General features: G+C 35.6%; 1 protein-coding gene across 2 annotated transcripts in view; it reads right to left on the reverse strand.

Annotated features, from left to right (window-relative positions):
* Nucleotides 1-807: 807 nt before the first annotated feature.
* Nucleotides 808-16,734, reverse strand: part of OLFM3 (olfactomedin 3) — a 48,991-nt gene continuing 33,064 nt past the window's right edge. Inside the window, exons 5-6 of one of the 2 annotated variants that reach the window (XM_004385730.1) lie at nucleotides 2,723-2,829; nucleotides 808-1,596 (exon numbers count right to left, since the gene is read on the reverse strand). In XM_004385730.1, the coding sequence (XP_004385787.1) occupies nucleotides 919-1,596; nucleotides 2,723-2,829 (785 nt within the window). In that variant the 3' untranslated portion in view covers nucleotides 808-918. The remainder of the gene's footprint in view (nucleotides 1,597-2,722; nucleotides 2,830-16,734) is intronic. The other variant, XM_012558197.1, reaches the window with a different exon arrangement.

Genomic DNA, 16,734 nt, shown 5'->3' on the forward strand with positions numbered 1-16,734 from the left:
ACTAATATACTCAATAATGAAGAATACAATATGTCTGGTTATATAATCAAAAGAAGATTCAACTCAAATCCAGTTTTTTTGTGATTCACTGCATCTTTTGCAAACAACCATATGGGTTGCTTTCAGTGGAGTGAACAGAGTAACTCAGCCATACTGATCAGTTTTAGCATTCAATGTCAGTGGTCCAATAAACTTGGGGTAAAATAAAGACTCTATATTAGGGACCTGGTCTGATTTCCTTATTAGTTTACAATGCTTAAGTAAAGGGGTAAGCTGAGAAGATACTCCCTTCTTGACAACACTTCAAAACTGGCCCATGATAATTACTGAGATTAAACTTCAGTGCATTTTATAAAAAATATTACTTACTTTCACAGAAGTGAAGAGATTCAATTGCACAATGGTGGTGACAATGGTAGAAATACATATTGCCAATAAAATGTTAGCAAGAGATTTAAAAATGACTGTACAGCACCGCATCAGAGAATTGTGTAACAGCAAAATGATTAATACTATTTTTTCCAAATAAATAAAATCATCCAATATTTTTGAAATTAAGGAGGGGAAAGTACTCTTTTTAACTCCCACTAAAACATTTTCTGATGTGGAGCAAAAGACATTAAAAAAAATGACAGAATTAAAAAAAAAAAGATATTCATGCATTTAAGCCACCATTAGTCTCTGACTCTACTATAAGGCAGATCATAATCTTTTGCAAAACTATGACTTTAGCCAGTTTCCAACAGGCTATTTTAGATAGGCTCAGCTGTTTTTTGAAACACACATTTTACAATAAAAATGCTTTGGAGAAATGATGAAAAAGTTATAATAAAACAGGAAAACAAAAACCAGAAGGGGTCCTATAGAGGTTATCACAAATGATACTGCTTATATCAATGAAAAACAAATCACATTTGTTTATGTGTCATCCTCAGTCTTAATGATGTGGAAAAGGGTGACATTGAACAGGACCTGGTGGCCATTGTTCCAGGCATAAAGAGCTCTATCTCTTGCATTGTAGTCAAGCATGGATATGTGAAAGTATTGGTTATGGAAAGGAATGTCTGTGTACTCATATGTGGAAGTTTTGGTGGAATAGGAATAATACACCTTGGCTCCAGTTAAGTGGGAGTTGGTGACATACAGTGTCCCACAGATCATGAAAGATTCCCCTGCACTTCTCTTGGGATAGCCAGTGTTCCAGCTCTTCATCACCTCCAAGGTATCTTGATTAAGTTGGCTGATGACAATATTGCCTGCATTCTGGTTGGTTGCATACACAGCCCACAGTCCGATTTCGTCAGCCATTAGGTCGATGTCAGAGAATCCGCCCCATGTGTAGGGGTAAACGTTGTGAAAGCCGGCATACTCCAGGCTTCGTTGGGCAAGCACTCTCCCCATATCAAAGCTGTATTTGATGATGATGTTACTCTGATACTTGTTAAAATAGAGTGAGCCATTGTAGACAACATGGTTAGTTCCTGCCCATTTGAAAGGGAGGTTGTATGTCCTTGATTCAGCCCCACTGACAAAGTCTGCGATTGATTTGTACTCACGGACAATTTTATTGTTAGTATAACTGTCCATGTACCAGACCTGAGAAGAAGGAAAAATAAATAAATAAATGGAGTGACTAAATTCTGTGCTTTTCTGAGAATTCCAAAATAAAGACAGTGAGAGTGAGATCAAACTAATATCAGCATTCTCAGCCTATGAAAAACACATTATCTTCCTGCTGACCTGCTGCAGTGTGAGAGTTTTGCAAACATATTGGCATGATCTATGTGGACGCAATTGAATTTATTGCCTTGAAGTGGATTTTCTTTTTGTTCTTTCTTTTTGGTTTGTTTTTTGGACATTCCACACATATCAACATATCACTGAGTGAAATAAACATGTAACAGTGCAAACCACATCATTTCAATTACCTGATAGATCAGTGTAGTCACTGATAATTGCAAAAACAAAATCACCTTCAGCAAATTATATTTATTCCATCTCTTGCTCTGGAAAATGTATGGCTCGATTTTATATATTCAACTATTTCTGCTTTATGAGTATCACAGAACCTTCTAGTAACACTTATTTATATTCACTGGGTCAGTTTATAGGTACAACTACCTTTTACTGAAAGCATTTTAGTAATTTAGTAACAAATCTCACTTGGATGTAACTCCTGAGAATCTTAATTCATACTGAGTTTTGTAATAGAACATAAAGCTTTGGCAAGTTTCTGGTATATTGATTTACATAATACAGGAATTGCCAATTTATGAAAGTACTCACAAAAGTTTCAGTACTTTTTTTTTTTTTTAATAACCTGTAGACTTCAGGGATATTTTTAGTTTGCTTAGTGAATTGGCTACCTTTTAAATTTGTCACTTATGCAGCATTATTTTTTTTACTCCAAGGAGCAGGCTTTAGAAAGAGCATGTAGGGAATTTTATACACCTCTAATTAGTCCCTTTCAAACACTGATCATAAACAAGACTAAAAACAATAAAATTAGACTTGCTATACTAGTGAAGTATATGAAGGAACACTTTACTAAAATAAGTTTGCCGCTTATCTTTGGAGATGTTAATATTATCAAACTGAAAATATATACAAACAATGTAATGCTTTTCAAAGTGAAACTAATATCCTTGAAGAAAATGAGTAGTCCAGTAAAGTGTAAATAAAATATAATGCATAAGCAAAGATGTTTATTGAAGCAACATACTCTGTTATTTTTTTCAGATGCTAATGGATCTGTCATCCAAGCGCCAAACCGAGTTCCAGATGTCTTGACTGTAATCGGGCCTGTGATTTTCATCAACTTGCCACATGCTGAAATCAGAGAAACATAAACACTTTGGGCAAACGTGGCCAATGATTCAACATACATATTCACACCAATAGTAAAGAAATGGATGATAAAACAAAGCAAGTTCACGGGATTAATATCACATATTATAAATGAGCGATCAGGTTATATTGGGTGCTCTGTATTTAGCCAGAGTTTGAACCATGAGCAGGTGTTTTTTCAATGCTCTAAATCTAAAATGTGAAATGATTTGTAAAATCTGGAAAGAAATAAGTGAGGCAAATCGTTATCATTATACCAATTCAGTAGCTGCTTCTTATAAGTAAAAAAGTCAGAAAAAAATAAAACAAATTACCTATGAGCCTGTTTACCTGATCAGTCCCCTACCCCCAACACACACAAAAACACATGCTTTGTGACTATGAACAGTTTATGGAGGCCAAAAAGAACTCTAAAAGCTGATTTTAAGTTTGTATTTGATAATGAACATCTCCTGTGAAACATATCTTTATGGAATATAACAGGAAAAAATTCATTTATGGTCTACTTGAAAGAAAGATAGAGTTTTGAAGGGCAAAAGCCTTGTGCAGATTGAAGGGCCTGGTACAGCAGACATTAACTGCAAGATAAAATCCAAGCCCTCAGACCTTGCAGTCACATGTAGTGAAAGATTGAAAGTATAAAGAGATACCATGAATGATGAAAAATTAATCACTTCCTTAAAGAAAACGTAATGCTGTTATCATCCTAACTGTGAATAAGATCTTAGGAAAAGCTAGGTCTTCATAAATGGTAAAGTCTAAACCAAATAGAAACCCATTGCATTTCTGCGAGATTTTTAAACAGCAAAATTTTAAAGTGACTTATTATACACATTATGAAAGGCAATATGTAAGGCAGTTAATATGACTGCCTGTGGATGCTGGCCTTTGGTCTAAACAAAGCAGTACTCTTCCCTGACCATTTATATCTTCCTTTTCATTAATATTTCTCTTCTTTTTTACTCTTTTCCCCTCATTTGTTGTCCTATTTGTTCCACTTTTCTTCCATCTTCTTTTGCCTGTCTCTAGAATTAAGGAATTTTCAGTTAGTTCTTACTGGCTCCTGAGTGTTTAGAAGGAAAGGAACAGCTCTCTAAAGCAAATCAAGGACAAAACTAATTTTAGCATGAAGCTTATTTGGGCTCATTTTTCTCTAAATATGTTCCTCAGAGTAATTGGCAGAATACGAAAATGTGCAAAATATATAAAATATAATATTGCCGTAATAATGTAAACAATCATGTTTAACTTATAACATTATGTAACTTAAATATAACATTATATTTTGCACTATTACTTCAGTGATAACTACATATTTAATAATCTAGCACTTCATGAAACTTGAATATATTTTTTCTTCTTTTATGAAAGAAACTAAATGTGATGGCGTCTTATGTAGTGAATTACTTTATAATTTCTTCAAAGCTGATAAACCAGGCAAATAACTTCAGAAGACTTTATGGAATTATTTATATTGAATAGCAAGACCTTGGGTTAAACCTATGTAGAATATATCAGCTCAATTTGGTATGAAGACATGAACAATATATGGGTAAAGAAGTATCAATTTGAACTAGAAAAAAGCTAACATATTTTGAATGGATCTAGTTGAGTATTTCTTTCTCTGAATACACAATAAATGAAAGCAATATGATCTTATAATGATGCAATGCATAAATATTTTCTGAAGTCACAGATGATAAGAAATATTTGTATTATGAAGTTAATCATACAAGGAATGTATTTTATTATGGCTAAAGCATTTAAAAACATAGAAATACAAGTAGATTGAAACGAATAGGAAAACATCCTCCAAAAAAACCACAGACACAGTATATGATTTTTTTTCTTATCAGTGGATGACAAATTCTGTCACTGAAAAATATAAATAGCAAAACTAGGTGAAAATTTGAAAAGTAATTTTGGCTTAAGACAATGGACTGATACATGCTTTTATCTTCATTACTTATAAAGATCCAATTAAGACTATAGTAAAGGAGAGAAGCTGGTTAAAAAAATACAAAACAAAGAAATGGTACAAGGGTCATTAGTGGAGAAGAAATTATAACACATTTCTAGAAGGCAGAAGATGGATGGAAAGTAGTAACTGAAAGTGTGGGATTAAATAAGATGTCACAGTGTCTACTGAGAAGAGGCTAGAGCAGAAGACTCAGAAATGTAAGTATAAAGGATGTTAGGAGTGAGATAAAACAGGGACTCCATTGAAAGCATGTCTTAAGAGCAATTGATCCCATCTTAATACTTAGATGCAGGATCTAGACGGCAGGCCAAAAAATAAAAAATCTAGAAAACTGCGTTTATTGCCTGAAAAGGCTTGTTACTAGTTGAGATGATTCCAAGTCATGGTGACAATAAATAGAGGCATTGGCACTCCAGAACAAATGCTTTCTGTAGTTTCACTGCCTACTTGCCATGGAATGAAATGTCAAGCTCCACCAAAATACCCAGAATCTTCAAGCAGAATTTTATTGTTCAAATCATTAGAAGTGAATGGGCTACTAAGAATTACCAGGTATTTTCAGAAAGCTTACAATAAGAATTACTAAGATAAATCTGCAGAAAAAAATAAAAGAGTGATAATTTGGAGAACAGAAGAGATCCTTGTATCTTCAGAGAAATTTGAGATAACACAAAACAAGGAAAGGGTATCATGAATGGAAAACATTAAAAAAGCTCTTGGAAATTAAAAATATGACTAAATTTTAAAAAATCAGTAGGTTAGAAGAGAAAAAGTTAACCAAAAATTTTATAGCAAAAAGATAAAAATTAAAATTAAAAAAAAAGTGAAGGCATATAGTGTAAATCCAGAAGTCCACCATCCAAACAGAAAGATTTCTAAGAGAGGGGTCGAAAAAGAGATCAGAAAATTTATCAAAGAAATTACACAGAAAATTTTAGGAATTAAAGAACCTAAATATTCAAGTTAAAATAACAAACCACAATGAATGAAAAGTGATCTAGTCCAAAAAAAAAAAAAAAAAAAAAATCCCTGTGAAATTTTAGAAGATTAAAAACAGAGAAGACCGTCAAACTTTTCAGAGAGAGAAAGAGAATGAGCTGCTCCCAGAGGGACATGGATTAGCCTGGCATTGAACTTCTCATCACCAATACATGCTGGATGCTGGAAGACAATAATCAGTGCCTTTATATTTAGGAAGAAAAATCAGAGGAAGACAGAATAAGGATATTTTCTGACCTTCAAACTTTCCCAAAGTTTATCTACTATGCACTCATTATGAAGAAGTCACTTGAAGATGTATTGCAGCAAAATAAGGAAGTAACACATTGAGTTCCTGTCCCAGAATGACAGCTGTGAAGTAGGCCTTGAGAGCGATCAGTCCAAACTGGATAGACAGCTTCAGGAAGGGGTCTCATAAATATGATAAACTGATATATGAGTAGACTGTAAGAGACCCTCTAGGAAAAACTGGACTGTATGGTGAAGGCAATTATTGAAGGAGAATTCATTTGAAATTAACTGTTGGAATATTCTCTTTCCAATGACACTGATATTGTGATGTTGGACTCAGAAAGGAAAGGAAGATGTCCCAGTTCACTACTTAACTTCCAAGGAACAATATGAGTGTTATCATAATCATGTAGATACTCATGCTTAACTTAAAGAATCATCCCATAAACGAATTGCAGAATACTTAACAGGCATTTTATCTGCTTTGTGATTAGACAAAAGACACAATGTTATTGGCCTTGATAGCATAGATGAATAGGTAAAGTTTACCTGTTAAAGAATTAAAAAGTAGAAGAAGACATGGACAGAAACATGGTAGGTAGTAACTGTCTCATACTGAAGAAGGTAGTTAGAAATTTTGCCTATAGTTGATGAAAAAATAATGAAGATTTAAGTGTGAGGTTTGAAGTTAGAAAGTTGATAAGGGTTGGACTGAGAATTGTCATAAAAGTATTTTAGGAAGAGATAATAAAGAATGTGGGAGTGGCACAAATAATCTAAATCATCATCCTGCACAGCGAGAGAAGTCAGTCAACAATGCTTGAATTGATAAATCAAAACATAGTGGAAAATAAGTATGTTATTGGAGATACGGAGTTAACCACCTGAAACCCTAAAATTAAATTATTAAATGTGGCTGACTCTGGAAAGCAGAATTGGAGGGGGGACTGTTGCTTTTTGCTCTAAGCCCTTTTGTTCCTTTAAATTTTCTAGCCACATGTGCATACAGTATTTTAACTAGAATATTAGAAAGTTAAAAAAGCTGCTAAAACTTAATATTAGCCATTAAGTTAAAAAAGTAAAAACTACTTTTATTTATTAACTATTACAAAATGATCGACACGTTTTTATCTACTTCCTCACAGGTCTAGGAAAACAGCGGAAACGGAAGATGTGACTATATTGCCCTGTAATTTGGTTTTAGTCCTGTAAGGACTAGACTGAAATTGTGTTCTTAAATTTACCAGCTATATATTATAATTGACATAGCAAATCACTCTTTTTCATTCAAGCAACCTTAAAAAATTAGGATTCTTACAACTAATTGTACTATTTACCAGTTACTTCATACCAATGTTAAAAGAGCTAATAAGTGATTGCAGTGGATAGGCAGGAGCTAAAAGATGCTATATATATGATTCAAGGAGAAATGTTATGCATTTTGCTTCAAAGTAGTAAGTGATTATGACCTTTTAATTATATGTTCCAGTTGAAGACCCACTAATTATAGGAGGAAAAATTATTCTAAAATTTCTTGAAAATATATTTTTAAGATGACTGATTTTTCATGATCATTTGAAGAAAAGCAATACATGGAATCACAGAAGTCAATTGAGTTAAAAGTTATTCTGGATATAAATCAATATAACCTTCTAAATATGAAACATAAACACAATGGAGTTTCCAGCCCCATAAATCTTTATGCCCAGAGGAAAGGGTCAAATGAAAACATGATCACTAAGTAATTATGGTGTCCTCAAGTTGTTTCTATACTAAGATAGAGATTTTGTAGTTATGTAGCTTGGCTTAACATTTTAGTTGGCCAAACTATACAATTAAACCTCAAAGTGAGGTTTTTAATCTTCTTTATCAGCAAAAATCACCCCCTTTGTCACAGGTAGCCTCTATTGCCTTAGGATAGAGTTATGATCTTGGCAGAGCAAGAAGGCACAAAACACTATATTTGCCTTAAATATATGCATATTTAAGACATTGATAGGTTTTCTGGATTTAAATGATCCTCTTTCATTATGCAGACATAGCTTTAATGTGAAATGAGTTGGATGGATTAGTTAAAACCTGCACAAGAACTATCTATGGGACTAGGTGTCATGCCAGGGATCTCATCTAATCGACATTTCCCAGTAACCCACAGCACATCTGTGGCTTGGGATGTCTTGGTTTCGGTGCTGTTTGGATCTAATCCAGCACTGTGTCCACACGACCCAAGGATATTACTGAGCATCGAGAGGCTTAGAGCAGGGATTAAGAAAGAATTTATACCAGAGGTTAAAAGCTCTGACACCTAAACTTACTTTCTTCCTAGAGGAATGTTGAAGAGTAATGCTAGTATTATAATTTAAATATTAAATAATTAATTTATTCATTTAACAAATGTATACTAAGAACTTATCGTGTACCAGGACTATGCTAGGTACTAGGGATATATGGCAAATAAGGAGACAAGGTAAGTTCCTATATTGTAGCTTCTCAAAATACCATTGCTTGTGCTTGTCTTTCTCTTTCCTTTATTTTTTCTTCTTTTTGAAATTAACTGGCACAGAAAGTTAAGTGAAGAAATTATTTCAGACCAATCTATATTAAGATGAAAACAATGTAGCATTGAGTTACTGCTCTATTATGAATATCTGTTGATGTTAGATTATAGAACTTCAGCCCTAATCGCATCTCTTCCATGAAGACGGACTTCCTTAGATAACTTCAAATATATCTTGTTTTAAGCCACATTTTCCTCCAGTCTTCTTACCAAACATACCCATAAACTGTCAAACATTGAAAGAAACAAGCAAATTTAATTAATTTCCCATGTTTAGTTTTCTATGTTAAAAATCAAAGATGTCACTTGGAGGACTGTCATGGATTGAACTGTGTCCCCCCAAAGTATCTATCAACTTGGCTGGGTCGTGATTCCCAGTGTTGTATGATTGTGTACCATTTTGTAGTTAGATGTGATTTCCTTATGTGTTGTAAATTCTATCACTATGATCTAATAAGATGGATTAGCAGCAGTTATACTGACGAGGTCTACAAGATTAGATTAGACAGTGTCTTAAGCCAATCTCTTTTGAGATATAAAAGAGAGACGTGAGCAGAGACACATAGGAACCTCACACCACCAAGAAAGCAATGCCGAGAGCAGAGCACATCCTGTGGACCTGAGATTCCTGTGCTGAGATGCTCCCAGACCAAGGGAAGACTGATGCATCACAAGGACCTTCCTCCAGAGCCGACAGAGAGAGAAAGCCTTCTCCTGGAGCTGATGCCCTGAATTTGGACTTGTAGCCTATTGGACTGTGAGAGAATAAACTTCTCTTTGTTAAAGGCATCCACCTGTGGTATTTCTGTTATAGCAGCACTAGACAACTAAGACAAGGACTAAAGTGTGCCTGACCCAAGCTATGGTATTTTCAATCACCTCAGATGCATGCAAAAGCTGGACAATGAATTAAGGAAGACCGAAGAAGAATCGATGCCTTTGAATTATGGTGTTGGTGAAGAATATTGAATATACCATGGCCTCCCAGAAGAACAAACAAATCTGTCTTGAAAGAAGTACATCTAGAATGCCCCTTAGAAGTGAGGATGGCAAGACTTTATCTCATGTACTTTGGACATGTTATCAGGAGGGACCAGTCCCTGGAGAAGGACATCATAGTTGGTAAAGTTGAGGGTCAGAAAAAAGAGAGGAAGACCCTCAATGAGATGGATTGACACAGTGCCTGCAATGATGGATTGAAACATACAACGATTGTGAAGATGATGCAGGACTGGACAGTGTTTCTTTCTATTGTACACAGGGTTGCTGTGAGTCAGAACCGACTCATTGGCACCTAACAACAACAAAGTTTTCTGTGAAAAATGGTTGTGAGGGGCTAGAAAGAACAAGTTTACAACAGTTATACTTCTTATCATGTATCATTGATTTGGTCCTATGCATGTGTCTTAATGGTAACTTGTCTCAATGTCTTGTTTATGTGCTGGAAATTTATCCCTATAATCTAATAAATCAATATAATTTCATAAGCTTTAACTCTGTGAGCTTTCAGTGAATAGCTTTTAAGTTAGATACAAACCATTTTCAAAATATGCATGTAAAACTATTTGAGCTCCAATTCTAAATAAAGCTTTTTTGTATCTAGTCTCTGGCAGGGAAGATCCTATGAACATTTATGAACTTCGTGTTTTGCATTTTTAATTATCCTACATATATTTCTCTCTCCACCTTCTTCCTCTATCACCCATAAGCGATCTCCCATCTGCCCAGTGGCTCATCATGTGTAAATCCAGGCTTTCTCTTCCTGGCACTGTCCTGAATTTGACTTCAGTCTGGCACAATTTTTTATTGTGGAGTCGCCTCCTTTGAGTAAACCAATTTTTGTTGATGGCACACAACGACAACAACAAAAACAATCTAAGAAGCACACTTAAAGTGAAGAGTTAATGACCAACAGTATTAACAATTTACGAATAATATCTACATCTTAAATGAGTCCTTCAGCTTCCTAATATGAAATAGTCAGTACATTGACAACTTTAGATTTTATGGCAATAAACTTGCTTACAACTCAAAAAAGGCCTATGCTAATTATGTATGGAAATGTTATTTACCTTTCACAGAGTTGTGGACAAAGTGCTTTGTACAGAATTCCTCCACTTTGGGTGACCAGTGTGGCTGATTGACTCTTACTCTCTATCTGGTTTGATGGGAGTAATTGATTCTTGCTCTCATCATTTCTACCTCAGAAAGTGATCCCTGAGGTGCTTTAAGACAGACCTTTCGATATGCCCTTCCAATAGGGTTGTTTCATTCACTTACTCATTTATTCATTCACTCAACTAAGATTTATTAAGTAGCATACAGTGTTCTAAGTACTAGAGTTATAATGGTGAACAAGATATGATATCTCTATCCTGGTGACGCTTACGTTTTGGTGGGAAGAGAGAATAAATAAATAAAAAGCAAACACCCTGAACATATCATGTAGGAATAAATCCTATATAGAGATTTAAATAGTGTGATTTGATAAAGAGTGGCTAGGGAGCTACTTTAGCTTTTTGGGTGAGGAAGATCCCTTGAGGAAGATGATAATTAATCATCCAGCCACTGGACCATGAATTGAAGGGAAGAACATTCCAGGTAGTGGATCAGTCAGTGGAAGGCAGCATCTTGAAGTGATTCAGGACATGGGTTCTGCAGTCTGACTTATTGGATTTGAACCCTGATTCTACCACTTACTTTCTCGGGACCTTGAACAGTTTCTTAACCTTTCAGTGTCTATTGAGTAACAACACTAATACTATCTATCTCAAACGGTTATTGGAAGATTAAATAAAAAATACATGCAATGTTTTTAAAATGGTGTTTGGTACATAGTTAAGTACTTAATAAATGTTAGTTAATACCATTGTTCTTGCAAAGGCCCTAAATCTGGATATGCCAAGCTTCTGACCCTCCATCTTACAGATGAGGGTGAGTGGTGAGTTGAGAAACAAAAATAGAAAGAAGGCCAATGTGTCTAGAGCACACTAGAAAAAGTACAAGAGAAGATTGGAGAGGTGATCAGGCCAGAGAGATCAATTAGGAAGTTATCACATTGATTCAGGTAAGAGAAGATGGGAGTGGTGCTGGAGATGGAGAGAAACAGATGAACTTGTGGTACGTTTTCAGGATAAAGTTGATAAATTAGGCTTTGTTTTAGGCGTGAAGATGGAAAGTAAGAAGAGGAATCAAAAAAATCTTAAATTAAAAAAGTATATAATAACATGCATATTTTTAGCATGTTCAGCCTGGCAGATTTGCAGTGTCATTTACTCAGTGAAATGACTGTGCAAGAAATGGGTTTGGGGGGAAAAATCAATAATGCAACATGGATTATTTTAGGTTGTTCATGGTTATTGTACATACCAGTGGAAATGCAGGCAGACTAGGTAGTATACAAGTCTAGGGAGAAGACACCCCTTTGAGATACAATTTTGACAGTGATGCTAGTGAAAGCTAGGAGCTAGACATTGCCTTAGAGAGAGGGCAGACACAGAGAAGAGAAAGGTATCTAGAACAGAGCTCTGGGCAATCTCATTATTTATAAGATCCAGCAAAGGAGCCCAAGAAGCTATAGGTGATGTGATGGTTAAGGTTGTGTGTCAACTTGGCTGGGCCACGATTCTCAGTGGTTTGGCAGTCGTAGGATGCTGTGATCACTTCCATGATGAGATTTGACATGATGTGATCACCTCCATGATGGGATCTGCTGTGAGCAGTCAATCAGTTGAAAGGGAGTTTCCTTGGGTATGTAGCCTGCATCAAATATAAGTGGACATTCTGGCAAGGCTCGTGGGCTTTTTCTCATTCTGGATCCTGCAGCTGGCTCCTGTTCATCTGACCTCTGGTTCTTGGGACTTGAGCTAGCAGCTTACCTGTAGTCTTGCTTGCTGATCTTGGGATTTGTTGATCTTTTCAGCCTGAGAGCAAGAGCCTTGCTCTCAGACCTGCCAATCTTGGGTTCGCCAGTCACTGCAGCTACGTGAATCAGGGGAAGCCTCTATCCTGACCTGTGGACTTAGGACATTCCAAACTCTACAACCGTGTGAGCCATTTCCTTGGTATAAATCTGTCTATATATATACTTATACACTTCACTGGTTTTGCTTCTCTACAGAACCCAGCTTAAGACATGTAGGATAGAGAAAATAGTATAGTGTTAAGAAACCGAAAAGAAGAAAGCATTTTAAGAAGGATGAAGTAGTGAACTGTGGAGAATACCACTGAGATGTCTAGTAAGATAAAATTAAAGAAATGATCCTGAGTCTGGCAGCAAGAAGTCATTGATGATCACAAGAATAAAATGAAGAGAGTGGTGAGCCCAGAAGCTAGGTTGGAGTTAGTTTTGAAAAGATCATATACCGAAGCAGTAGCTATAGACTAATATTTCAAAGGAGAAGAAGCAGGGAGATTGGGGTAAGGAAATATGGAGTTACTGGAAATTTTTTATTGTTCTGCTGATGTTATTGTTGTTTAAGAAGGGCTCGTTTGGAATAATGTAGTAGAGAGGGAGAAACTGATGATTTAAAAGAGAAAATAACTGAAGAAATGAAGCCCATGAGCAGATGTAGAACTCATGTTTAATAATCATTAGAAACCATGCCTCAAACTACATTTGTATACATTTTGTTTATCTGTTCTTATTCCCAGCATATGTTCCTGATGTAGTATACACCATCTAGGTTAGAATGCTGAGACAGGAGTTGGGAGATCTGGTGTCTTATCTAAGCCATAGCATTCAATTATCATATCATGTTGGATAATATTCTTAATTCTTGGATGGAGTTTCCTCATCTGTAAGATAGAAGGTCAGAAGCTTGGCATTTTGTCATTCCGAATATGGGGAAATTGACTATATAGGAAATCAGGCAAGTTTTATATGCTGGTGGGGAAGAGATGGTATTTGTTGATGTGCTAAGATGAATGAACAACAACAACAACAAATCATGATAATCATCACCATTATTATCAGCAGCATCATCTACCCTTATTCTTGGGAAGCAAACAACAGACGAAAATGGCTCTCAATGTTGATTTCTTTCCAGTAGAATTTTTCCTTACAAATGGTTGTTAATTTCCTAAACTAAAATTAATCTTGCCAAATGAAATTAGTAAAATTAAAATTTGCAGGAGTAATAGAATGTGGGTACCTTTTTACCTATAATTTGGTGGATTTTTGTATGAAGCATAGATATCCTTCGAATCTGATGGAGTGCAGAAATTATAAAAATAAAGTGAAATAAAACATACAATAAAAGTCATTTCTATTTCTCAGCTCACCAAAAACTAGTTTTTGTTCAGATAAATTAGTATCTTTCTCGCTTCGCACTCACTTTCTATGAGGACAAAGGAAACCCGACAGAAAGAATAATTTGCCCGAATGCCTAGAAGACAAATGTTCTTGCAAACGTGGACAGCAAAGATGGAAGTTAAGAGACTTGCCTTATTGATTTTCTCCTGCTGTGCTCTTCTGTCAGCAGGGAGACACATGAAAATACTAGCATTTTATAATATATGGCATGCGTTTGTCCTGTGTATCAGACAATATATTGAATAGGTATTTGAGGAAAGTGACCATTTTATTTCTCTGATGGCTTTTAGATATTATGTTTCTTAATGATAAGTTATAATCTGTATTTATCAATTTTTATCTGTATTTATCAGGAAAAGATATTATTAGGGATTCAGTATGAAGATCAGTTGTTTGGATCAGTGAAGCATAAAAACCATCTGTCTTCTCTTTGGCTTATTTCTTTAATACATAATTGTACTTTGTAATATCCTAGACTAACAGCTCCTGGATCTGAATCCTAAGGCCATGCCCATTTAAGTAAATTAAATGGAGTAGTGATTATCTTTATGGACAGAATGCTATTTCTTTTTTCTAAAGGCCATTGGAGGATTCATGTAGCAAGAAGTAGAAATTATTTGATTTTTAAAAATCTACCTATTGAAACTGTTCAAAATAAGTTTGTCTCTAACATACATTTGGTAATAAAATCTATTTATATTGTTTAAACTTTTATTTGCACGGCCAGTCTTACTAACTATACTGCTGAGGGAAAGGTGGGGATGGAGGTGGACATAACAGATGCTGTATTGCATGGAGTGATAGGATGAGTTTCCAGTGGATGTCTGGTAAATGGGTTCAAGAATAAGATGCATGCGTCTAAATATCCCCCATTTTCTAAAACTAACAAAATTTTACCCTTACTTAAATTATTTTAAAAAATTGTCTGAACTCTTTCTTTTTCTCTTTCCAGGCTAAGGCCTATATTATTGATCAAACAGTCACAATTGCCAATTTCTTACCCTCCACTTTGTTGGACCAATCTTTTAGTCAGGCTTCTCTCCTTTCTGCAGGCCCTAAACTCTGCTTGTCCCCAAGCCTGAGCAACCACTAGGAAGCAGGACATCACCCCGTATCAGTTTGTCCTGATAATCAGCTGACCACCAAACGAGTTGTTGAACTGATTCCAACTCATGGTGACTCCATGTATGTCAAAGTAGAACTGTGCTTTATAGGGTATTCAATGGCTGATTTTTCAGAAGTAGATTTCCAGGTCTTTTTTTCCAAGATGCCTCTGGGAGGACTAAAACCTCCAACCCCTTTCAGTTAGCAGCCAGGCACGTAAACTGTCTACATCATTTAGGGACTCCAAGGTGAGACAGTTTTTCTATCAGACATCACTGGTCATTTTCCCTTCCCCTTAAAAAGTCTTTACTAATCTTTACCTACCCCTCCTTACCATATAAAATACGTCTTTTTCTGTTTGATTTTGAGACACTTGCAGATTTCTGGGACTGGAACATTCTCCCCATTACAGTAATCTTTCTTCAGAATAAAGTATCTCCCTATCTGTGCCTGGATTTTTTTTTTTAATTTGATATTATGGACATATCTTTAAGGAGAAGCCTATTAAGCATTCAAACTGAATGAAGGAGAATTGTGTTATGAAATCCCAAATAATCTGGCAAATCATGCTTGTCTCTGGAAACACATGTTTTATGTCCTTGAGAGGCTTATACTTTAGTTGTAACCCAGGAAAACATAGGACATAAAATATAAAAAAGAAAGATAAATAATTCAATTTATGGTAAAAAAAAAAAATATCAATTACCCAAAATATTGTAGCTGAAATAACTAGGGTTCCAGGGTTCCAGAAGAATGAATTATCATCAAATGCATGGGCACTGGAAAAATCGCCATTTTATGCTACAGTCTAGAATTTTGGGGAGAGTAGGATTGTCTTTGGTAAATAACTTATTTGAAGACATCCTCAACTTAATTTGAGAGAGTATTCATGCAAATTTCTCCTATTAAATATCTAAGTTAAATCTGACTCCCCTCACCCCATGCACACAGTTTGACTTCTCTGTTAATTCCTGCTTTCACTGAGATTTCCAGTGTCTCTTGCTTTGTGTGCTGAGCAGAGTACATTATCAGGTGCTAGGGAATGAAATACTGCAACGCTATTGAAGAAAGAAGGACAAAGTGCAACCAAAATAAAGGTGAAGCATGGATGTGCTTTTGCTGTCTTTTTCCCCAGAAGTTTTTTTTTTTTAAGATACAGATATAAGTTTATTGGACACACGCTGATTTGCTTCCTCAAGGTAACATAAGTCTTTTTATCTTGAAAATAACGTTTGCTCTCAAACGCTCTAGAGGCATTAATTTTTTACCTACTATGGTGGTGTAGTGGTCAAGCGTTCAGCTGTTAACTGAAGGGTCTGCAGTTTGACCCCACCAGTTGTTCCACAGGAGAAGATGTGGCAGTCTGCTTCCATAAAGATTACAGCCTTGGAAACCCTATGGGGCAGCTCTACCCTGTCCTAAAGGGTCACTAAGAGTCAGAATCGACTCAATGGTACATAACAACAATGTGTTTCAGGTGTATTGTGACAGCCTCTAAGGATTCAACTGGAACCATGTGGGGATATATGCCATTTAAACATGGCTGTACTATTGACAACTGCAGCCACCACAGGCCTCTATGCTGCACAGCATGTTGAGACTTGTCTCCAACATGTCGAGACTTGTCCAGATGTGTTCTCCCAAACCCTATTGTCCCTTTACTGATTGACTTGTTTACCTGAATTCCTTCTTCCTTGCCCG

This window comes from Trichechus manatus, unplaced genomic scaffold, assembly GCF_000243295.1.
Source record: "Trichechus manatus latirostris isolate Lorelei unplaced genomic scaffold, TriManLat1.0 scaffold00144, whole genome shotgun sequence".
Lineage (NCBI taxonomy): Eukaryota > Metazoa > Chordata > Mammalia > Sirenia > Trichechidae > Trichechus > Trichechus manatus.